Source organism: Cyprinus carpio, chromosome B17 (genome assembly GCF_018340385.1).
Source record: "Cyprinus carpio isolate SPL01 chromosome B17, ASM1834038v1, whole genome shotgun sequence".
Lineage (NCBI taxonomy): Eukaryota > Metazoa > Chordata > Actinopteri > Cypriniformes > Cyprinidae > Cyprinus > Cyprinus carpio.
The window spans coordinates 25,586,472-25,612,258 of NC_056613.1; the positions used below are offsets into that span (position 1 = coordinate 25,586,472).

At 34.9% G+C, this 25,787-nt stretch overlaps 1 protein-coding gene and 1 long non-coding RNA gene across 2 annotated transcripts; one reads left to right on the forward strand and one right to left on the reverse strand.

The window, feature by feature from the left end:
• Nucleotides 1–2,091: 2,091 nt before the first annotated feature.
• LOC122140199 lies at nucleotides 2,092–15,173 on the reverse strand. Its single transcript, XR_006156898.1, has 3 exons — nucleotides 15,063–15,173; nucleotides 3,725–3,798; nucleotides 2,092–3,618 (listed from the first exon to the last, which is right to left on the reverse strand). It is a non-coding gene; the product is annotated as an uncharacterized LOC122140199 (long non-coding RNA).
• A 1,256-nt stretch (nucleotides 15,174–16,429) lies between these two features.
• Nucleotides 16,430–20,950, forward strand: LOC109096140 (paired box protein Pax-1-like). The gene is made up of 5 exons (XM_042742930.1): nucleotides 16,430–16,680; nucleotides 17,052–17,681; nucleotides 18,641–18,774; nucleotides 19,112–19,322; nucleotides 20,352–20,950. The coding sequence occupies exons 1-5, from the start codon at nucleotides 16,677–16,679 to the stop codon at nucleotides 20,444–20,446; spliced, it is 1,074 nt and encodes a 357-aa protein (XP_042598864.1). The 5' UTR covers nucleotides 16,430–16,676; the 3' UTR covers nucleotides 20,447–20,950.
• Nucleotides 20,951–25,787: the final 4,837 nt, after the last annotated feature.

The window sequence follows — 25,787 nt, forward strand, 5'->3', positions numbered from 1 at the left end:
ATTATTATAAGAATTGATTTTTTTTTTTTTTTGGCACAGCATTTAACAAATGCCATTGGTATGTTTCTATGCTGTAAGAACAGATATTTGTCATCATAAAATATGTGATTTTAAAAATTTTATAAGATATCATACAAAAAGTAGAAATAAAGAAAGACAAACAATGATATGAAGAATATATAAGCAAAAGGTCTTGATTTTTTTTTCTTTTAGGTCAGTGTAAAATCATTTAAGTTGAAGTGACTTGTATATCCAATTTGATTATACTTAAAAAAATTAAGGCAGCAACTGAAGTCTTCAAGTTGAAAATGGATATTTTATTTATTTTGTTTTTTTTACAGTGATGACCTTTTGTGAATGTTGTAGCATACTTCACCTAATACCGTCTCATTTATAACCTGATTGCTATCCTGTCATCACTCATACCATCTTATCTAGATTCTCACTTGAGAACTTGATATGACTGCAGAAAGGGGAAAAGTTTTTTTTTTTTTTTTTTTTTTTTTTTTAACCAGTGTGCAGATATTGAGCCCTTATATGCTTCTTCACCTCTTTCTGTTACTTTTTTCAGAGTCAGTCCTTAGGCACTCATATTGCTTGACCAAAATTTACATAGTGCACAATACACAATACACACATGAAAAAGACACAGCTGGAGACTTAATGCTGCTTAAAATGTCAAAATAATTTATTGTCATGTTCATTGTAAGGTACAAAGAAAACACATAAGGTGAATCATTAATCATGGACGTGCTTGTGGTTGTTTGGGCTCAAGGTCAAAAAAAAAAAAAAAAAAAAAAAAAAAGCAACAAATAAAAGCTGATTTAATCCATGACTTAATGTAGAGACAGAGACAAATCTATGTCTAACCTGAATTATATCCTGAAAAAATTACAATGTGAACTGCGCTTACACTGGGCCTCAAAAGATGGCACCTTGATAAACAAGTTGGACAAGTACACTTGTCACGTGACGTTCAACAATATGATTAGCATTCTGTCACGGGGCGGTAAGGGAGCACCATAGAAAAACAGGGTCTGGGTCTAAATGCAGGAGAAACTTCTTATAAATGTAATAAACAGAAAGGCAGACAAAAGAAACAAAAGATTACAAACCGAACTCGAGAATAGGGATACAAATACAGCACAAGTGCTTGCATCAACCAAACCTTTAAACAAATAATTACAATTACAATTCAGCCAGGCAGAGTGTTGGGAGTGTGGTGTATAAATAGTCTATGACAATGAGGAACAGCTGAGGGTGTAATAAGTGACAGGTGTGTGGAGTTTGGGGAATGGAGTCCGGGAGGACGGGAGATGGCGACCTCTGGTAGTGCTCATGACAGCATTCATTAAAAAGTAATTAAATCTGGAACATTTATGTTGATATTTTCTTAAAGATATATTTTATGGACATTAAATAAATATTACAAAAATGCGACATTTAGGGACAAATGGGACAACATATGGACATACAGCACTTTGATGTTCATCAGGGAGAAGTGATCCGTTCAATATATTGTTACATCTGAATTTAGATAACTAGTAGCCTGATATGCTAATATATAGTTGTGCCGTGCACAAGACTAAAATCTACTAAAAGTGACATTATACAAAACTTTCATGATTTTAAGGGAAGTTGTAATTATATTGTTATAGACAAAAGATAATGACCATGTTTCCTGGTATTGTTGTGAATCATATTTAGATAATCATAACTAACATTGTACTTTATACAACAACGAATTCATGTCAGTTTTCCAAAAACAAGCATGTAGCTGGCTTGTTAAAGTACATTGTCACAGGACGCGTCAGCCATAAATGCTAAACCTAAGCCGATTCATACTAGAAAGGTATAGGCAGGATGAAAATACTGCATAACTAATCTACTAGACGTTAAGTAGTTGACTAAAGTTATCTGCCTGACATGACTTGACTTGACTAACAAGCCAAATTCTTGATTCATAAACGAAAGCCTTTTAATACTTGAAATACTGAAAATCATTAAATCATTAAATTTCATTAATATATTTCATATCCCCAAATTAAATCGGAAATGAATGGTAACAATTTTGCATTTATATTTATTTATTTAGCCTTTGTATTTATTCAGATAAAAAGAAGAAGAAGAAGAAGAAGAAGAGGAGGAAAAATCAGGTTGATTCAGCTAATTCACATGCATGTTTCAGCCAGCGCTTTTGTAATTACACAGATGGAAGGTGGGACTTCCTTTCAAACAGCTGCCATATTGAGCCTTGACATTTAAGCATTGCAGATTTCTTCCTTCCTCCTTTACTGTCTCTGGCTAAACAAAGGCCAAAACTTCAGTATGCAGGAGTATTTTTCCCAAACATGAAAATAGGATTAAAAACTGTCGTTGATTTTTTTTATATTAGCTAATTAATACTTAAATCTTATTTTAACTTAAAGGTGGATGTCTGTACTTTTCTAGATGATAAAATACTTCCTCTTATCCCAGTGTAATGTGAAGAAATATGTATACAGTAGGCCATTCATAGAGTAAGTTGATTTCCCCAAAAAGTGTGTAGGGCTCTGTGAAACTTTAATCATTTCTCTGTTTATTTGGGGTGGTCTGACATCAACTGACTCATTCAATCATGGGGTCTGTGGTGGGACTTCCTGTTTGACTGACCAATGGTGTAAAAGTGTTTAGGAAAATCTGTTTGTAAACAGTACTTTTCTTTTGAATCATGACTGAAATTATATGATGAACAGATTTAACTTTTATTTACATACGGCCAATGATCAACACACATACATACAGCCCATCAAATATGGTAAAACGGAAGCTGAAAAGTGTTTGCTTGACACTCAAGTACCAATAAGGTTGTGATCCCGTCTTTATAACATAAATGTCATTTTTGGGTGAACTGGCCCTTTAAATATTGCCATATTGGGTTTGGAATTTATCATTTTGCTGACAATCCCTATACAAGCAGTTTAAACCTACTATAATAACAACAGCTAATATCTTTTTTTTCTCTCTCTCTTTTTTATTTTTTATTTTTTTTTTTTATTCACAGTGGTATGACCTGAATCTACAATCATTAGAGTATACTATCATTTCACAGTGAATAAAAAAATTTCTATACAGTGTATAGCTTAGAATTTTGAAGTCACTCATGGCCTTTACCTGCAGATACCCATATTACCAGCAGTGTGCTGTCATCTTCCATCAAGGCTTGCCTTTCACCTCTCCTTAAGGAGAAATTATGATGTATGGTCTACATGAGCTTTTGGAGATTCCCAGAGTTTAAATTCAAATATCACAAATATCACAATATTTTTCACTAAAACAAGACTATGGTAGAGTGGGAGATGCTGGCCCAGTCTTTTGTCATCAGTGTCACTTAATTTTATGTAATTCAGTGTCTTTACTGCAGAACAAAATCACTCTATGTGTGTGCAAATGCATGCTTATATGAGAGGGGGGTACTGTACCGAAAGATTGTGTTCATGCTGACAAGCCCAGGCTGGCTTCTGGCTCTCTCTGTCTTCACTCAAAAGAAACATGTTTTGCTTCCTGCAGTTTTTTCCCCCCATTTCACCCTCTGAAGAATAGTTCCATGTCATCTGCCTTGCAAATAGTGGAAATCCCCTTGTGTAGATGAATTTGTATCATTTATTTGCTCAACAAGATCTTTGAATTAGGAATTCACAAGTGAATATCAAAAGTAAACATGTTGAAAAGCAGCAGGTTTCACCTATGTGGAACGTCTTGTCACGTGCATCCTTTTAAACAGCCAGTTGCTGTTTTACATCCCAAAGCATAAAAGAACTGTGAATGAAAGAAGAGAAGTTGTTAGTAAATACTGTCATTAAAAATGTGTATGGAATGAGATCTCAGCATATGCTGGGTAGGTATGTTTTGAAGCATGGCAGCTGGTTTAAGCTGGTCCTTAGTTGGTCATGAGCTGGTTTAAACTGGTCCTGAGCTGGTTATAAGCTGGTTATGAACTCCTGATCAGCTTATAACCATCTTAGGACCAGTTTAAACCAACTGGCATGCTTCAAAACATACATAACAGGGCTTGAACCTAAGAAACAATCCATTCACAGACAAGCAAGAGATTCTATACAATTCTACTATATTCAATACACACACACACACACACACACACACACACCGGTAAACAGCCTCTGCATTCAACCATTGAGATACAGTTAAACCACTTTCATTCAAACATGATTTATATTTAAAACGTTTGAGCTTAACTGAGTGTTTGCCTTAAAACAGAGGCTGCACAAATGTATATTTTTATTGGCAATTTAGGTATAGGATTTTTCCAAAAATGGATATTACATTTATTCAGCATTTTCCTGCACAAGAGTGAAGTTTGATGAATCCATGTGTGACTGCACAAACAAGCTGCCATTATGTGAACATGGGGCTTAACATATGCAGCTTTCAACAAATCGTCCGAATGACAGACGACTAGCGGCACAGGTTTGTGGGTATTTCAGGAAGTCAGTAGCGCTTTTATGTGAAACGTGGAAGCAAGACCCATGCTGAACACCCAAAACAAACCCATGGCTTGGGCCGGCTGGCACCCACACAAGGGCAGAAATAAGGGATGGTATTTATATATGTCTGGCAGAAGCCTGAGAATGGTGAGGGAAAATTTCTGCACGCACAATGTGTCAAAATCAGGCCAATTTTTAGCTCCTTAAACCTAAGAAATTTGTAATAGCTAGTTATTTAGGCAAGCCAAGCGTTCTAATATTTAATGGCAATTGCCTAAATTTTAACAAAATTTTCTGTTAAACTTCTCATGCAAGTGAATTATTTTTTGCTGATGTGCATTGAGATATTCTGAGAGGTATGGACATTTAAAACCAAGGTGATGTCTACAGTACATGTGAACTCAACACAGTAGGTTGTTTAAAGGACAGGAACTGAAGGACAACTGATGAGTGGTTTAGATTTTCCACCACTGAGCTACTACAGTAATTCTCCCTCATACACAGAGAATGGGAGGTGGGGAGGGAGATCTGATCTTGTTCAACTGTGACATCAATACTCACTTTTTTCTTTTTTTTTAAATTCCATTGTCACAGCTATGTTGTTGCACTGGCCACATTGGCAGATATCCAGTGTGGCCTTCAGAAGAAGACACAAGGTTCTCATAAGCTCATTAATCTTGAAAGGAAAAACTGTCAAAACCATGCACTGCCCCTATGCCTGACATAAAAAAGGCATATTTGTGACCTTGATTTTGGTTTGGTGGAAAAAGATATCATACAGCCTGTCGGTCTATACAGTACATCTTGAGAGTTTTACATTGTTGGATGGATTTTTTTGTAATGGACACAAAACACATCTTCTGGATAAAGCTTTACTGAGTTAAAATTGATAACAGGTAACTCTGAACTGAGTTACTGAATTATTAAAGGGATAGTTTACCCAAAAATAAAAATTCTGTCATTAATTACTCACCCTCATATCGTTCCAAACACGTAAGACCTTCGTTTATCTTTAGAATGCAAATTAAAGTATTTTTGATGAAATCCGCGAGCTTTTTGACCCTCCATAGACAGCAAGGGTCCTACCATGATCAATGCACAGAAATGTAGAAAGGACATTGGTAAAATAGTCCATGTGACATCAGTGGTTCAACTGTAATTTTATGAAGCTACGAGATTACTTTTTGTGTGCAAAGAAAACAAAAATAATGACTTCATTTAACAGAATGTTCGTTTTTGGGTGAACTATCCCTTTAAGTCTTTAAGTTTAACTGGGTTAAAGCCCATTTACACCAAGTCTGATTATATACAGTTTGAATAGTTCCACATAATTTTTTTTTTTTTTTTTTTTTTTTTTACCAGCTGATGAACAATAAAAACATTGACAGCCAATTAGAATCCAGCAGAGCTTGAACAGTTAAAACAGGTGTTGCTGCTGTCCCAAATTTCAGTAGGTTTAAGTTACACTTTCAAAATGTGATTGAGGATATTGTATTATTTTTTTAAATTGTTTAATTAAAATGCTTGTAACTAGAGCAGAGAAGCTATCTACATCATTGTTATGAGGTGCAACTACTTAAAGGAACAGTTTTACTAATGCAATTCCTGTTTACTCTGCAAACTATAATTATATCACATTCTTTTCATGTTCTGTTCTCGTATTCCTACATGGATACAACACAAAAGAAACCTGGGCGTGTTTCATGTATGACTACGTAATTTTCTCGCTGTAACTATCTTCTTAATCGACCGATACGACTAAATATGACTATCTTCTTAATTCAAAGTTACCTTGCCCATGTGTGCAGTGCCATGTATGTTTACCAAAGCCTTAACAAGGTAATTTGTTTAAATAATGCTGCTTATATCTATATGTTCTTACGAACTTGTCAATGGAAGAGATAGGGGAGATCAGGGATGGTTGTAACATAGTTCAGTTGTAAACACTTTGAATTTTTCAAATAAGGAACAAGTTATAAATCACCTAATTCACGTCACACATTCTCAATTTAATACTTATTTCACATGTGAGAAAGTAGAGCCCTGTGGCAGACACAGCAGAGTTCTCGAAATCTTCAAGTGTTCAAGTTTTTTATGTCCAATTGCTATGTCTGATATTAACAAACATGCTTAAGCACAAACACGTGCAAGTTTTTCAGTTTTATTATCATAATGCTAATGTAACACACACACACACACACACACACACACACACACACACACACACACACACACACACAAGGGAAAAGTCACTGTTGAATAAAAAACTTTCAAAATCCATTTTTTGTCATAATCCTTGTTGCATGCTGTTAAATCTCACCCCGGTGGATATCATAATGTTACATCTCACCCCAGGGTTTTTACAACTAACCCAGACTATGAGGTGAATTGTAACATTTTACTCCTTGTTTTTGAAACTAAACCATGCATTTTCTGTATGAAATGTATTACATTCTAAAAAATGTAATCAATTTTTCATTTTCTGCAAAGATAACAGCTACACCATTTAACAGCATGCACTTGTAACTTGAATCACATTTTCAAAGTCTTAAAAGAACTCCAAGATTCAGACAGAAATGTCCAAAATATTTCAACCATTGCCAGTCTCCACTATTCGCAAAAGAGAGAGACAGAGAGAAAAAAAAAAACCTTGGAAACCATACAACCTATATTCCATTCTAAATATTTCAGTATCAAGAGGATAAAAGCACAGACTTTCTTTGGTCCAATTAACCGAGATAAAAAGAATTTGACACTCGATCTTAAATCGATTAATTAACAGACATAGCCTACCACAATTTGATGGTATTAACAACGTGTTTCAAATAATGGATGTGCAACAAAGATACTTTGGCTTCGGGAAACATGCCTAGTTAATTTATCTCGTGGTTAAGCAGTGTTATGTCATTGTATGCCAAAAACCACGACTGAATCAAAATAAAACTAAATAGTCCTAAAAACAATCACCACCTGACACCAATCTGGAACCAATTAATCAGTCAAAGGTTTTTATTCCACCACCTTTGTGACTTAATAAAGGCGACAGTAGGCCTATTTAACTTTTGGCCCTCTAGTGGTTAATGAATACAATTGCATGTGTCTTTCAGAAGACTTTTTTTTTTTGGTTGTGCTTCGGCCCTGCGCGGATGCATGGGGTTTGTCATCTAAGCACCAATGTACACACACATGTAAATCTATAAAATATGTCATCTGAGCAGATAAATGCCAAATAGTATGCTATAGTTTTCAGCAGGCCTAATTGGTAACATTGATTTTTTTAAATTGTTGTTACAAAAGTTTACAAGTTGTTGGAATATGACATAATTGCTAATAAGGTCAAACAAATAATTGCAGGATATTCTGGCCAAATAGAGAATGGTAGTAGGCTAAGTATTGTCATTAGGTTTGCTTGCTACATGCATTAATTTTCATGGTAACACTAGTTTTTGCAAGTACGTCAACTTATTCTACTTACACTAACCCTAACCTAACAGTCTACTAATACACTAAAAGTTAGCTGACATGTTAGGGTTGAACTAATTAATCGAAATCATGATTAAATCATCTGGTTGGTGCAATTACGAAATCACAAAGGCTGTTATGCGCAGCTTGTCAGTGAAGTATGGCTCTGTGATCAGTATTAAATGCTGCTCCTTCTGAAAGCACTGCGTGTTCGAGTCCCTTAGGTGCAGTTGAAAAAGCAGCACATCTCACACATCTTTCCAAACATATGAAGCATTTATGAACCTCTTTTTCAACCCAGGCTGTAACCACCATAGACATTAAGGGGGACAAGCCCCCCAATAATAAGAAATGGCTAATCTGTACCCCAAATATTTGAAATTCTTGCACTGATCTGCTGCCCTCCACTACACAGCGCTTTGTTTTTTAGGATGACAAAAAGGTTTAAGGTTTTAAGTAAAATTTTCAGCCTGGTCTGACTCAGCGGGCTAACAGTGCTGGTCAATGTCAAAATAATTGAGATGGACAATCAAATCAAAGTAAGCGGGCTTTACTGTTCAAAGAAGCAGAGAGCAAATTTCAGCAGAATTGTCAATTTAATGTTGAAAGTGAGAAATGGGTAAGAAGGAAATCAGCTGCAAATCATTTAATATTAGTCAACTGTTTTATGATAGAAATGTTAAATACTATTATCCAGTGATGAAAGCTACTCCACTTTTTTCCTCAAATATGGCTAATTTAAAGGGCGAGAGAAGAGAGATTAAAGTTGCATGTGTGAATTAAATTACATGAGTCTGTGGGTCTCTCTCTATAAACAATGAAGCTGTGAGTTTTACTTCAAAATCAGCAATATATATAGTTCTGTCAAACAATTAATCGCATCCAAAATAAAAGTTTTTATGTTTACATAATTTGTGTGTGTACTGTGTATATTTATTATATATAAATACACAAACATGCATGCATATATTTAAGAAAAAATACATACTTTAAATAAATGTTTATGTGCACTTAACATATTTATATATAACATCAGTTACATTAACACCAGTAAAATATGGAGTGTCACAAGGATCTGTCCTAGGTCCTCTGCTACTTTCAATATACATGTTGCCCCTTGGTAATATTATTAGAAAATACGGGATTAGTTTCCACTCTTATGCTGATGATACTCAACTATATATCTCAACGAGACCAGATGAAACTTCTAAATTATCTAAGCTAACAGAGTGTGTTAAAATGTAAAAGATTGGATGACTAATAATTTTCTCCTATTAAATTCAGATAAGACAGAGATATTTCTTATTGGACCAAAAAACATTACACCGAATCTCGTAGATTACAATTTGCAACTAGACGGATGTACTGTTACTTCCTCTACTGTCAAAAATCTGGGTGTTATATTAGACAGCAACTTGTCTTTTGAAAATCATATTTCCCATGTTACAAAAACAGCATTCTTCCATCTTAGAAACATTGGCAAGCTACAAAACATGTTACCTGTTTCTGATGCAGAAAAGCTAGGTTATGCGTTCATGACCTCTAGACTGGACTATTGTAATGCACTTCTAGGTGGTTGTCCTGCATCTTCAATAAACAAGCTACAGGTAGTCCAAAATGCAGCGGCTAGAGTCCTTACCAGGTCAAGAAAATATGACCATATTACCCCAATACTACAGTCATGGCACTGGCTACCTATTAAGTTCCGTATCAGTTACAAAATATTATTACTTACTTATAAGGCCCTTAATGGTTTAGCTCCTGCGTACCTAACTAGTCTTCTACAACACTACAATCCATCATGCTCCCTAAGGTCACAAAACACTGGACTTTTGATAGTACCTAGGATAGCAAAGTCCACTAAAGGAGGTAGAGCTTTTTCGCATTTGGCTACGCTAATTATGTCTCTATTTGTTTCTCTGTTTTGCCATGGGATTTACATTTACACAAGTTCTAGTCTGGATCCAGAACACCTGAGAAGAGATGATGCCAACCCCTCGGAGGACCTCAGATGATGCCAACCCTAAAACAACATACAGAACTACCACATTTTGTGTTGATAGTGTTAATCGTCTGTTTGTTTATGTTTTTAATTGATTTTTCCTAACATTTCTGCCGTATGTACATAAACTGACAGTCATCACTGATATGCTACTACTAAATATTGTAGAAACTTAATTTTCTGTAAAGTTGCTTTGCAATGATTTGTACTGTAAAAAGCACTATACAAATAAACTTGAATTGAATTTAATTGAATTAATATAAATATATACATGGAAACACATGGACATAGTTTCAAAATATATACTGTATGTGTGTGTATCGATATACACTCAGCTAAAGGATTATTAGGAACACCTGTTCAATTTCTCATTAATGCAATTATCTAATCAACCAATCACATGGCAGTTGCTTCAATGCATTTAGGGGTGTGGTCCTGGTCAAGACAATCTCCTGGACTCCAAACTGAATGTCAGAATGGGAAAGAAAGGTGATTTAAACAATTTTGAGCGTGGCATGGTTGTTGGTGCCAGACGGGCCGGTCTGAGTATTTCACAATCTGTTCAGTTACTGGGATTTTCACGCACAACCATTTCTAGGGTTTACAAAGAATGGTGTGAAAAGGGAAAAACATCCAGTATGCGGCAGTCCTGTGGGCGAAAATGCCTTTGTTGATGCTAGAGGTCAGAGGAGAATGGGCCGACTGATTTCAAGCTGATAGAAGAGTGACTTTGACTGAAATAACCACTCGTTACAACCGAGGTATGCAGCAAAGCATTTGTGAAGCCACAACATGCACAACCTTGAGGCGGATGGGCTACAACAGCAGAAGACCTCACCGGGTACCACTCATCTCCACTACAAATAGGAAAAAGAGGCTACAGTTTGCACGGGCACACCAAAATTGGACAGTTGAAGACTGGAAAAATGTTGCCTGGTCTGATGACTCTCGAGTTTCTGTTGAGACATTCAGATGGTAGCTAGTCAGAATTTGGCATAAACAGAATGAGAACATGGATCCATCATGCCTTGTTACCACTGTGCAGGCTGCTGGTGGTGGTTTAATGGTGTGGGGGATGTTTTCTTGGCACACTTTAGGCCCCTTAGTGCCAATTGGGCATCGTTTAAATCCCACGGCCTACCTGACCATTGTTTCAGCTCTCAACCCAATAGAGCATCTTTGGGATGTGGTGGAACGGGAGCTTAGTGCCCCGGATGTGCATCCCACAAATATCCATCAACTGCAAGATGCTATCCTATCAATATGGGCCAACATTTCTAAAGAATGCTTTCAGCACCTTGTTGAATCAATGCCACGTGGAATTAAGGCAGTTCTGAAGGCGAAAGGGGGTCAAACACAGTATTAGTATGGTGTTCCTAATAATCCTTTAGGTGAGTGTATACAAACTATATATTATGTAAACAAAAACTTTTATTTTGGATGCGATTAATTGCGAATAATCATTTTACAGCACTGATACTGTGTGTATATATATATATATATATATATATATATATATATATATATATATATATATATATATATATATATAAAGTTGGTCATCCTTTCCTTGGAGTTTCACCGCGAGAGCGCCCTCTGGTCCTCGGATGGAGCAGTATTTTCTACTGATCACAGAACCAAGCTCCACTGACAAGCTGCGCATGAAAAAATCGTCTGCCTAATCGCGACTGCAGTTTCATTCCGAACCAAGCTTTCCTAGTCAACGTCTTCAGAACTGGAGAAAGTCACCACTTTAATGTAACCGGTGCTACTGGTTACACTTCCAAAAGTGTGATAGTTCTATCTCTTCCGTTATAAGTAGCCTATATTATAGTAATTCTTCGTTTTTAAAAACCGAGAGACAGTGTTGAAATTATTATGATTTTCACCCACATCTAAATATACAAGGCATTTCATAACACTACAAAAACTCAAAATTCAGTCGTGGATCACAAAAAAAAAAAAAAATAAAATAAATAAATAAATAAATAAAAAAAAAAAAAAGAAAATATATATATATATATATATATATATATATATATATATATATATATATATATATATATATATATATATATATATGTGTGTGTGAAAAACACATTTTCTCGATACAGTATCACCTAAATTTTCCAATGCAAAGGCCTTTCACGAGATGATGTCGTAAGTCCAGGTTTTGTCTTTGCCATCTTTGTAGTGTCTGATAATGTTCTTAATTACGGAAATTGAATGATGTCAGTGATTAAGATTCTGCATCTATCATTTTTGGAGCGCTCCTTTTGTTCGCCCCACTTTCATGCACACGCATAGCAGCAAACTCACTATATATTTAAAGTCTCTGGTAGGTTCCCAAGCCCAAACAGTCCGTTCTAACTATTTTATGGTCAAAACTTATCCAATTCATGTCAAATAATATAATATATATATATTAGCTAATGATTTTGACATTTGTTCATCCATGTGTTCGATGCTGCCTCACCCATTGAAGCAATTAGTCGCCCTTTTTCCACATGAGAAACATTTTTGTAAAGGTCATAAACAATTAACCAGGCTTTACTCTGGCACTCACATTGCTGAACTTGGGGTGGAGCCTTCAAACCATAATACCAGCTGCCTGTTCTCTCCACCGTTTCTCGGTTCATATCCTCCTAATGGAAACCTTTTGTCTTTTATCGAAGATGTCATGAATGGATGCTAGCACTAAGTTATGTCGGACTTTTTTTTTTTTTTTGTAATCAGTTCACTTTTCTAGAATAATTTTTATACTTGCACACTAAAAAACAAAAACAAAAACAAAACAAAAAAATACTTAAATCAACTGATTTCTAGATTTCGTGGTGGCATATCTACAAATCAATAAGATAATTTAAGGAAGCGTAAGACACATTTTATTTGTTTTATGCTATGAATATGTCCGAAGAGAATTTATTATTATTATTATTATTATTATTATTATTATTATTATTATTGTTTGTTACTAAGCTGTCTGTTTTAAGAGTATACGTGATTTTAAAAGCTCTCAGAGTGACCCTGTGGATCTTACGGTATGAATTATAGATTATATTTCGTACACTTATAGGCTTTGTGTTCTTCACCCCATGTTGATTTTCATCTGCTGACAGCACGCAGTCCAGGCCTAGTCTAATAATTTCCATACATAGCAATGAGATCACAAAACTCACAAACATTAAATCAAAACCCGAGCCACAGCGGGTCTTTAATAAAACCGCCCATAGACGGTCCATACAGGGATAAAAGAAAAGTCCATATAAAATCAGAATATATTTCGTGCGCATCCGTGATTTAAACGCTTTAATACCAAAGTCATATTTATCATTGCAATAGCTACACATTTTATAGCTTTGATAATCAGAACTAGAAATACATAACTGACGCTATAGACATTTGATTGTGCGTATGCACACTGAAAAAATAAATAATAATAAAAATAGTACAATTCACTGAAAAATGTGTTAATCAAAAAAGTGCTACCTGATTTAACCCTTTGTTTTGCTGGTATAAAGTAATGTATAGATTGAATCAGTGTTATTTAATATTTTTTTCCCAATCTGTGTTAACAATGTATTATTATTATTAATATTATTATAAGAAGAGTTAGAGCTATGACAAAATAATACAAGCGACAATTCGACTTTAGACAGATTTTCATAATAAATGTAGTTTATATGTAATATAAGCGACGAAAGACTACGTCACTAGACATGTTAGATATGCGTTTAAATGTCTTTACCAAACCAGACTTAAGTTCTATTTTCAGTTAAGCAGAGTCCAGGTAATGGGGGAGAGAGCACTTATCGTCCTATTCTCCTATCATGGGCTGTACTATCTTAAAGCATAGGCCTTTATCTTTGAACTGAAAGAGTGAAAATGACCGGCAATGATAGCAGATAGTTAGTTTATTTAATTTATTTGACGGGAGTAGGTGTGCTGTGAAATTATAATCAACAATACACACACACTAGGCTATATGAACATAAACAGATATTCAGTTTGAAAACACACTGTACAAGCACCGGTTTAACGCGTTTATTTAATAATTTCTGATTATTTATATAATGCGGCATAAAGAATGAAACTGTATGTAGGCTATTTTAAACAAGGCTTTGAATACAACCAACAAACCACAAAGACCTTACAGTACTTGTTGGTCCGGTTTATTTCTAAATGAATGCGTGAAGCTGTGGACGCATGCAGGTGTCAGGGTTAACTCAGTTACCTGTGTGATTGCTGAGGGGTGAAAAAGTTGGCTGTCCTGTTTACTTTCTTATTTAAAATAACATGATCCACTGAATTAGACAATAACGCCAGAAAGATGGGTTTCTTGTCCTGTTGAAAATACTATCATCCATATTTTTAACAAAAGCGTTACTCACATTAATTCTTTAAATGAGTTATATATAATATTTGACAAAAATAATATTTCAATTTGAATCTTAAAAGAGATTTTAAAACGTTGCAGCGGCCTGTACAGATTTATTTTGAGAGTAATACAAACAGTGATAATATTCAAGGCATTAATCCTTCAAAATAATATTTAATTTTTCACAAATGAATAAAGCCTGATAGCAAAGAAGGATGTCAAATTATGTAGCCTATTATAAACATGCATTTTCATTATGTTGAATTGTCATTATTATGCGTGTGCTGCATTTGAACTTGAAGGATAAAAAGTCATTTCTATTACCACTGTAATAGCTGCCCCTAAATTACGTCTCAAGTCACGAAGAAAGAAAGAAAGAAAGAAAGAAAGAAAGAAAGAAAGAAAGAAAGAAAGAAAACTGGATACAATGTTGCGATCTGAATTTTTTAGAAGTTTTAGTTTTTTATCTCTCCCTCTCAGGTAACCGAGTCTTAAATCGAGCTGTTGTAAATAGCCTTCTCCCAATCTCATGCCTTTGGAAGAAGCCACCATTCCCTTTCACATCAGTAAAACTATTCAAGAATTTTCAAATTAAAACAAGGTGGAATTACCGATATGCCTTACAGCTGCAGTCATATAGTAACGGGCTGTCATCTTTTGCAATTATCTTCTTTACAATATCTTTCCATTTAAATAAAGTCGGCAAAGCTCTGTGCGATGAACCTGCATAGACTACCTGAGAATCCTGTGCAAGACACCAATGATTTGAGTTCGTCGTCTGCATGTTTCACAAATGTTCTCGTGAAGCAAATTCCGATAGCCGTTTTCCCCTGCTAACCTCATTGCGTATCCACAAAATCTGACTACAAAGTGCAATTGCTTAATTTATCCAGAGGAGGGAGACTTTTGGCTCTCTGGTCTCAATATGTCCCTTGTTAACGAGTTTTGACCACGACTTAAACCTGTGGGAGTTTTTGAAGGGTTCTGTTTTTGACTCACAACACTCACCTTGACATGGCAACTATACCCTATTTTACATATCGTGGGCATAGTTACAACACGTAGGCTATATGAATCCGATTTCTATTAATATTAGCACTGTTTTGTGAGGCTATAGTCTCTCCGCACACTCCGTCTTGTGTTCTCACACTACAACAGCAGACTAAAGACTTTCGCTCATTGATTTCGTTACATTAACCTAAGCTATTCCCCCAAATGCTGTGTGATGATTTCGAAAGATGTTCTCCATGTGTTGAAGCTGGAGACATGTACGGATAGTGACACCGCTGCATGTTCTATTGGGTCGTCTGTAAACTTTTACAAGTGACATTTTGTGAGCTAATAAACTATACCTTCTTTACTTCCACAGGAAACTCTGTGAGCATGCTGTGATAGTGTTGGCCTTTGGAATTCAGTCAATACCCTATATACTCTATATAGTATTCATGTGACAAAGATTATTGCATTGGATCTCATTTGGAACATGTGGGCTGATAAATTAGGTTGGATGCGTTTCTATGTAATGTGCATTACATGTTTATACAAGTGTGTGTGTGTGTGTTTAGCAAATTGTGCATGTTTTATTGCTAGTGATGGTTTAGAAACCAGAAATATGAAATACACGAATGAAGAGCTTGATACTGCAGGGATTAAATGTTATTCTTATATGGTAGCGGCGCATGGCTCATCAAGCTTTCACTTGGTGTACGATTGGTGTACTCTGCAAAGGCGCACTTTATTCAGAAAAGCAGAACTCAGATTTAGCGTTTAGAATATGTGCAAAATACTAAAAAACAAGTGATACTCTCATTACATATGTCTCATTCTCATAGCATACACTTTCCGGAACCTAGCTGCCTAAACAACTCTACTGTTCCCCAGACCACCCCTTTCCATAATCCAAAATTGCATATAGCCTATTGCTTAATGTATTATAATTATAAGAAATGCGTCAAGTTTAAACTAAGCTTTGCTTGTTCCTTCTAATCTGAATGAATATATTGAAAAGGTTAAATTGTGCATATTGGATACGCGCACACGTGCAGCCTACCCGAGGAATCCTGGACCAATGAAATGAACCCATCGCTCTCCGCGTAACCAGTTAGATTGACGTGGAGGACGCGTCAAATTAACTCCAGCAAACTTCACCCTGCGGGATCAGACAAATCCCTCTTTAACGGGAGAGGATCACTCGTATCCCATTCTACCTTAGACAAGTTTGGCATGTAGAAGATTTGCAGCCGGAGTAGACAAAAGTTTGTCGAAGTCTTCTGAACATCACAAGTCTACTGCATTCTGCAGCATTCAGCCATCGAGGGAAAACTTTTAAAGACACGCATCGCAAGAGCAAATGGGTGAGATCTCGTTCACTTCTGCACGCTTATTTTGCAGAGAGATGTTTTATTAAGACCAGAAATAACCGTAACTCTGAGCCTGTCAGAACTGTCAAACGTTTGCTTTGGTTATGAGTACGCTATTTAAATGATTCAAATAAAGCTACTGTGCGATGCCTACCATACAGCGATTGTCTTATTAGGTCAATAATATTTATAATTTCTACAGACAATTTCGAGTGTTATAAATGTTGGAGAATGCAGAAAAGATCTCCATGTTCATGGAAAAATCTTGGATTTGCTAAAGTCACTCAATATGTACATGACGTGCCATGCTGTTTTACGACATTCACTTCCCACAGCATAGGTTTAATGCCTTTTGTTTCTTACAGAGCAAAACTACGGGGAGGTGAACCAGCTGGGGGGAGTTTTTGTCAATGGACGTCCTTTGCCCAATGCAATAAGATTACGAATCGTGGAGTTAGCCCAGCTTGGCATCCGACCCTGTGACATAAGCAGACAGCTTCGGGTCTCCCATGGCTGTGTGAGTAAAATCCTTGCGAGATACAACGAAACTGGGTCCATTTTGCCAGGCGCAATCGGTGGCAGCAAACCACGAGTTACGACGCCGAATGTAGTAAAAAACATACGGGAGTACAAACAAGGAGACCCGGGAATTTTTGCATGGGAGATCAGGGACCGTCTTCTCGCGGACGGAGTATGTGACAAGTACAATGTTCCCTCGGTTAGCTCTATCAGCCGGATATTAAGGAACAAGATTGGAAACCTCTCCCAGCCTAACCATTATGAAAATGGCAAACAAGCACCTCCGCAGTCCAGCATCTCCTACAACCCTATATACCCGTATCCATACCCCAATGCAATGTCTCCTTCCGGGACCAAAATGAGCAATCCTCCCGGTGTCCCTGTCACGGGTGGGCATGTAGGCATTCCCCGCGGTTGGCCTTCGGCGCACACTGTCAGCAATATACTGGGTATTCGGGCTTTCATGGATCCTTCAGGTGAGACTCATTGTACAACAATAGTTTTTTTGACAACAAATCCTAAGTGTACATCAAACGGTCACATATAGGCCTCAGCCTCACTATAGCTTGATTTGCGATGCTTACACAAAGCAAACTGAAGAGGCCTATGCAATCGCCTAACGTGTAGCCTGTTACAAACATTTGAACCAAAGATAAAGTTAGATACATTTTAAAATTCAACTTTTGACATGAAATTTAGAAAACAGAGTATTATTAAGACGTATTCTTGCACACATACGAATAACCGAGTAGGCCTTCGGGTAAAAAGCGGCAACCTGCAATTGTTACCTTAAATAGCTGTTTCTGCCTGATTAAACCCATAAAATGATTTTTATGTATTTATGTTGACTGAATCATGTTAAATAATATTTACGACTAAAACATTTTTAGATTATTTTGTTTCAGTCTAAACTGAGCAAAGTATATATTTAGCTTATAATTATAATTATGTATATAAATAGGCTGTGTTTTTATTCCTCATGTGTAAGTTATAACGAATAAATGCACGCATTAAGCGACCGAATATATAGTATAACATCTCATTTTAATGTGCATAATTATAATAAAACGTGTTGTTAAAAACACTGTATTAGAATATGTTATATATTTTTATATAAGAGAAGATGTACCATATATTGTCACTTTGAGTAACTGATGATAATATATTTATTTAAAAGCCATTTAAGCAAATATGCATGCATGAATTTTCGCTTAATATGTATGCATTTTACATGTGCTGCACATTTGTGTCGAATGTTTTAAAATATGTCGTTCAGTTACAAGGGAGCCTGTCGCTGACATTGGTTAATTCTATAAGTAATGTTTTATTCCCCCTGGGAGTAATTTTGATTTAGCTGATTGCAAAGTAAAGCAAAAACAGAAAGTTAAATACATTTAAATATGTATATATATATATATATTTTTTTTTCTTCTAGCTATTGCTAGCGCTGAAGGATACGCACCAAAAATGGAGGACTGGGGTAGTGTGAACAGAGCGACATTTCCCTCTGCTCATGGAGTCAATGGAATAGACAAATCAGCTATCGATGCAGACATAAAATACCCCCAGGTATCATAGCAATTATTTTATTGTTACTGATACGAACTCTGTTCATAAATCATTTGGCTGACTTTGGTTATCTTTCATGTTATTTTGTAATTACATAAGTACTGTGTAATAAAAATAAAATATTAATTGTTTTTATAGAGCTGCTTATACACTTAAAAAAAATTATATTGCACGCCTGTTTATATGTAATATAACCACAAAACGGAAAGTGTTATCTTATCATGTATTATTTGTAAACTATATATATATATATATATATATATAATTTTTTTTTTTTTTTTTTTTTTTTCCTGCCTGCTCTGTGTTAACGTGCTTGTTTTTACTCCTGTTTCTTCAGCCTTCGTCGACTCTGTCTAGTTATGTCCCGGCATGCGCGTACTCTCCCTCCAACCAGTATGGTGTGTACAGTGGCCCGGCAGGCAGTTATGTGAGCCCAGGGCATCACTGGCAGGCCCAGGGCACCAGCCTCTCCCACCATGGCGGTGGCGTAGCGATGCACCCGAGTGACATCCATTCTTCTATGGCGTTCAAACATGCAGTGCGAGATGGTATGCACATCATACTTTGATATCGGTCACACTTCAACTGCTGTCCATTATCAATGAGATTTAAGTATAATTGCTGATAGAGCGAATTTATCACGGGCATCTTATTAACTGACTTTAAAGTATTTTTTTTTTTTCAATGACTAATTTTAAGATACACTTCTTTAACGCCAACAATTAGATTTATATTATCAATCACTTTACTTTCTAATAGCTAGAAACAACATAAGGAAATTAATAGATAAATAAATGTTCCAACTTTTATACAAAAGCCTGATAGGCTAGTGTTTTCAACCAAACCGTTAGGCATGCACATAAAATCTCTTAAGAGAATGAGGTTATGCAGGGTAAAGTGAGCGCTGTAATAAGTACACTCTTAAAAATAAAGGTTCCAAAAGGTTTTTTTTGCAGTGATGCCATAGAACCATTTTTGGTTCCCCAAAGAACCTTTCAGTGAACAGTTCCTAAAATAATAATTTTGATGAACAGTTTAAAAATCTAAAGAAACTTTTTCGAATATGAAGAACCGTTTTCTGCATTTGAAAGGTTCCATGGATGTTCAGGGTTCTTCATAGAACCACTGATGCCAATAAAATAACCTTTATATATTTTTAAAGAGTTTTATAGTAGTATGATCCCAGTTGCTGCCTATACTGTACATGCTCACCAGAATGACTGGCATCAAATTAATATGCATGTCTATGATTAACTATTGTAGGCATTACCTATTAGCTTGCTTTTACATAAATTTAATTTCATAAATTCAAAATAAATATACATTATTGAATAAACGGTCAGTATTTGTGATACGTAAATATTCAAAAACGTTAAGCCTATATGGGAATATTTTTATTAAATGTATTTTAGAGGAAACGTAACAGTGGCCTATTTTTTGAAAATCGAATCGTCTTTTTTTAACATGCCTCGACCCCGCAGATTTAGGCTACATTACACAGAAAATGCGTGACTGGATGTGAGGAGAGTTACGACTTGTTTTCTCTCTAAATATGTTCTCCTGTTTGTCCTCCGCAGGAGACAGAAAACCACAGAGTCCCTCAAGCAAGCAGCAGCAGCACGAAGCCTTGAGCAATATACACGGACTCAGCCTTTCTACCTCATCCTCGTAACAGCACAGATAGCCTACATCAGTTTAGAAATGATCGCATCTCAAGAAAGCAAACCGTAAGTTCAACCAATGCACATCTTTCGACGGTGTTGTGCTGTTCGAGCCCGCGGCCAGCGCTCTCGGAGAATAAGATCTTTGTGAAGCAGAATGAATGTATCCGACTTTGTTCTTTACTGTAACTATAAATGTCTCCAGGCTGCGTTGTTTGGTGGTTGGCTGTTTAACCATTATACTGTCATACTGGGTTTGTCTATGCTATTTATGTCAGCGACAGCATAGCGGATGCAAAAATGAGATTTTAAAGTCTTAAAGCTAAATCACGCATCAGTACAAAATCATTTTTTAAAGAATGGCAATGCATTACATAGACGTGTACAATAAATAAACCCTATGTGAACAAAGTAATAACTTGTTAGTGTACATATGAATAAAGCTTTAGTTATATATTTTTATAAATTCAAAACTGTGTAAATATGCTAAATAAAGGTATTGCTTAACATCTCAAGTCAAAATCGTTATTGTCTTTTTATGAGAACTTAATTTCACTACTTTTTCACAGATTTCTATAACAAACTGCTTTTCTATGCTTATTCTGCTTATAGTGTTTTCAGCACATTTGTGTCCACACTAAATTAACAGCAAAAAGTGCTATAACATCTGAATTCTTGCTGAATTTTCAGTAAGAGAGTGGTTCACGCAGTATGCTCTGCACGGAGCGATAAGGCCATTTTGCTGTTTTCTCATGTGCGCTACTGAGCGTAATGGTGCTTGTCCGCATTTGGCGCCTCCAGTGATGCTATCTGTGTTGATGCTGGATCATTGCCACATGCACGGTGCAAAATGTATTACGATATATATATATATATATATATATATATATATATATATATATATATATATATTAGGATTAAATAACTATTTATAGATATAGATAATCCTCGATTGGGAAAGTTGCTTAAAACGGTTCTACAGTCATTTTGCTCAGAGCATTTGTGATGACATGGTTGATGTTTGTTTGCAACCTTGTGGAAGGCATCGAGTAATAGGCCTATATGCATAATCAAAAACCGTTTGCATTACATTCGACGCGATTATTATTATTATTATTATCATTACCACCAAGCCTACGTTTTATACTTTAAGTTAAATAATTGTATGTAATTCTGATGGCTACAAGAGTTATATATACATATATATATTCTCTTCATAAAAGGATCTGGGTCGCATTTCTCAAAGGCATCATAAGCCAAAGAAGATAGAAACAATAATTTAAATCACATTAGCCTATACAACTTTTCCAGAAATCATGGTTAAACTGTACGCAGGAGTTTTTGAAAATCGTCGTAGGTCTACGAACGCTCTCTGTAGCAAAAAATAAATAAATAAATAAATAAATTAAAAAAATAGAGTTTTAGGTGCATGGTAAGCTCAGTTTCTTGCAATCACCTGCAGGACAACGGTGAAATTACTGCTAAATGTACTACAACTACAGTCACACTTCATGTAGCCTAAACATTATAACTTTAATATCATAATACTTTATTTTATAAATCTACTTTTTGGTAAAAAATGTTAATCTATTATTTTAAATAGTTTAAAACAAATGCATAAAAAACATAAAAATTAAATAATAGATCCTTCTAACTAAATAAAGCATTGTACCTTAAACGAAGTTGCAGAAAAGTCTTAGTTGGTTGCCGTTTTTTCCTCCTTTTCCTATTCTTCTCTGACATCCAGAGGGCTCTCGCCAGCGCTGGAGTGTTATGCATTGATATCCCCATCACCGTGTAAAGAGCACCTTTTGATTCGTGGACACTGGAATTAACAAGACTAGAAACGTGCACACGGAGACTATATAATAATACATAGGCTAATCTCAAAATTATATTTAATAAATTAGGAATGAACTGCTGAGAAAATAACAATATATTTCAGGGGGAAGATAAATTGCAAATATTTTAAACAAACAAACAGTTATAGGCCATAATGTTACAATGACAAACAATTGTCATTTCAGTTTTGTGAAAATTAAAAGACAAGAAACGAATGTTGGTTCCTTGGCACCAAGAGAACAGAAAGAGAAGATAGGCCTACATCCTTACCGTACATCAATACCGGTGTGATATTAGCTTGAAGAGGTTATTAATTGATACAGCAACACGTTTTATATATGCCAGATATTATGCCAATATGAATTGTGACCTAAACTTCTATCACGCTATTTATTTATTTATTTATTTATTATTATTATTATTATTATTATTATTATTATTATTATTATTATTATTATTATTATTATTATTGTGTTGTTGTTGTTGTTGTTGTTGTTGTTTAAATTACCACTATTTGCACCTCTCGGAGCCAAACATTAGTGAGAAAAGAAAAGAAAAGGGAAGGTTAAGAAGGGAATAGAAAAATATTAGCAAAGAAAAGAAAAGAAAAGAGAAAAGAAAATGTTTAAAATTGTATCGATGGAACCATAATTGTCTTGTTGAGCAATCAGTTAGTAATACTGATACAAATCGCCTATCAATATACTATCAATATTAACTGATAGTGTCGGTGCAAACATTTATTCACGACCATTACGATAGAGTTTCGCAAACCATCTTTTCCGAATTCCGAATATTATTGTGCAAACGACACAGTAATCACAACAAAATGCCACTAAACGACAGTAGCATATACACGACTCCATTATGCTCTCTGTTAATATCTTTAACACAACAATAACAACTAATAAAATAGGCTAAATAAATGTATACATATATATATATATATACACATAAATGAATTATTGAATGATCGATCTAAATGTCAACATCTCAATCCAGTCTAATCAAGGATTTAAGCATGCAATGCAAATATTTATATAAGTAATTTTGTATGGCATAGGATCGTTGGTCGACGTGGAACATACACTCACGCAAGCTTGTAAAATGTGGTTTTTCTAGTTCTGCACTGTTGTTATAGGAAAACAGAAAAAAAGAAATGTCACAAATGTTCGCTGAATGAGGATGAAAGTAAAAGATCGGTGTCACTGATAGATGTTTTTCAGTTCATTTAATTTTCGTTTCACAGCCAAATTAACAGTTAAAATTTTAGCTCTAGTTCAAGTTCTTTTGAGTTCATTTCTGGGCTTTCTGGAGCAGTAATATACTAGAGACTCAGTCTGATGATTTCATGACGGAAAGATCTCTGTTACACGTCCCTGAAACATTGCTGATCCTCTATGAATGCATGTACTGTACTTTCCTGCCGTATTAGGCATATAAATATTTCAATGACACCATAGACATAAGACTGGTAGTGAGCAACATAACTCAGTGTATGGTAATAAGTAAGAAATGCAGCGTTTTTCCCAGTTCAGGTTTTCAGTTCTTTCAACATGCCTCTAAAACGACTTTCTTTTCTTTTCTTTTCTTTTCTTTTCTTTTCTTTTCTTTTCTTTTCTTTTCTTTTCTTTTCTTTTCTTTAAACCAATTTATTAGTTTATAGGCTATTCTTCGGTTATTACGATTATTGTAAAAAAAATGTTTTATTGTATTATTGCTTTTCCTAAAAATAAATAAATACATAAATAAAACTGTGGGAATAAAACAAAAAGCTAAAACTCACTTTTTATGAATGAACATATTGTAGCGTTAATATGATTCTAATCCAATATGTTATATATCAGCATACTCAATGTCTGAACATTCTTTCTTGGGGACTGATATGGAAATGATATTGAAATTTCACGATGACATTTTCGAAATAGATATTATAGGTTATTACAGTCAAACAATATAGACCTGTATTTAATGATACAAATTATGATGCAATACATGCGTAATATAAACTGTGAGTTATTAGTAGGCTAAACATTGTATTTTAAAAAACTTCTGCAAATGCAGGACCTTAATAGAAACCCTTTAATGTTTCACATGAATAGACAGGTGGAGAAGAAGCAAAATCCATTATTAAAAAGAGTAAATTATAAGACACGTATCTAGTAGTGCCAGAAATGAATTAATCTCTGCCAGTGCCCAGTGATGTCTGTTAAGACAAAACCATTTAGCAGCACTTGGTTGAGCTCTGATTTAATGATGTAATGCCAAACTTCTGCAAGATTTACTTCCCCGCTTTAAATTAGTTATACTTCCTTAAATGTGTAAAGACATGTTCCCACGGTGAACAGATTTAACCTGCTATAACTGTAGTCCAATACCTCCTTTCATTTGATGTACTTGTCTGCAAATTAAAGGGTCACATCAACAATCACACAGACTTTTGGGCTAACAATTGAGATTGTGATGCTGCTGTAAACTTCGAAAATGGTATCATCTTTTTCTTACTATTGTAGTTATAGCATGGTCATGGTTCTTTTCACAGGGAATACATGAATTGATAAAATGTTGTTGTTACATTGGTGCTGTTAGAGGACACATTCATAGTATTACAGTTTTTAAGCACCGTTCACCATCTGTTTATTTATTTAGCTGTTAAGTGGCCTATTTTTGTTAAGTAGCACTTGCACTTTATGAGATTTCATTGCAAACAACATACAAAATACTAATTTCCGAAACAATGCACCTAGAGTGCGGAATAATGTTCAGAATAATTTAATAAAACAAACAAAAACACATTAAATGTAAATAAATAAATAAATAAAATGCAAAAATCCAAAATAATGCAATAAACTTGAATGGAATAACATTAGGTGTAACATAAATCTCTAACTAACAACAAAAACCAATAAGAACAATAATTTAAAAGAAATACCATCAAATGAGAAGTGTCACATGGGGATTTCAGGAAATATCATGTTTTTGTTGTTTAATACTGTCAATTATAAGATGATTTTTTTTCTTTTCTTTTTTCACCTTCAGAAACTGTATGCATAGAAGATAACAATGAATTGTCGTCATTGCTCCTAAAATGATCTCCATGGTATCTGTTGAATATCAAATATATGATCAGGACTACAGTATATCTGATAGTCATGCATTGAGGATCTCAGAAATGACACTCTGGTTAGATATCTAACATCACATTCATGAAACAGTATACTATTAGGTCAAACAGATTTTTATAGAGTTGTAGATTAAGTTTGTGAAATTACTACAAAAACAGCAGTTGTTAAAGGTTGTTTTTATTTATTTATTTATTTATTGCTTTAGCTGCTACATTTTAAATAGCCAACTTCAGGTCCAGTTAAAGGTTCTCCTTGACTATAAAAATTCAGTTCAGGAGTTCAGTCTTTACATCTCTCTGTCTAATGGCGTTTTTATGAATTTTATGAAAAATTAAGTGTTTTGATGCTAAAATCTAAAAATCCGGTCCCACTTTACATTGAGTGG

What these genes read in the sequence shown, in the direction of transcription:
- LOC109096140 (XM_042742930.1), top strand. An exon ending in GGCTTTCATGGATCCTTCAG is followed by an intron (nt 17,682 to 18,640) that starts GTGAGACTCATT and finishes TTTTTCTTCTAG; the next exon opens with CTATTGCTAGCGCTGAAGGA. An exon ending in CAGACATAAAATACCCCCAG is followed by an intron (nt 18,775 to 19,111) that starts GTATCATAGCAA and finishes CTGTTTCTTCAG; the next exon opens with CCTTCGTCGACTCTGTCTAG.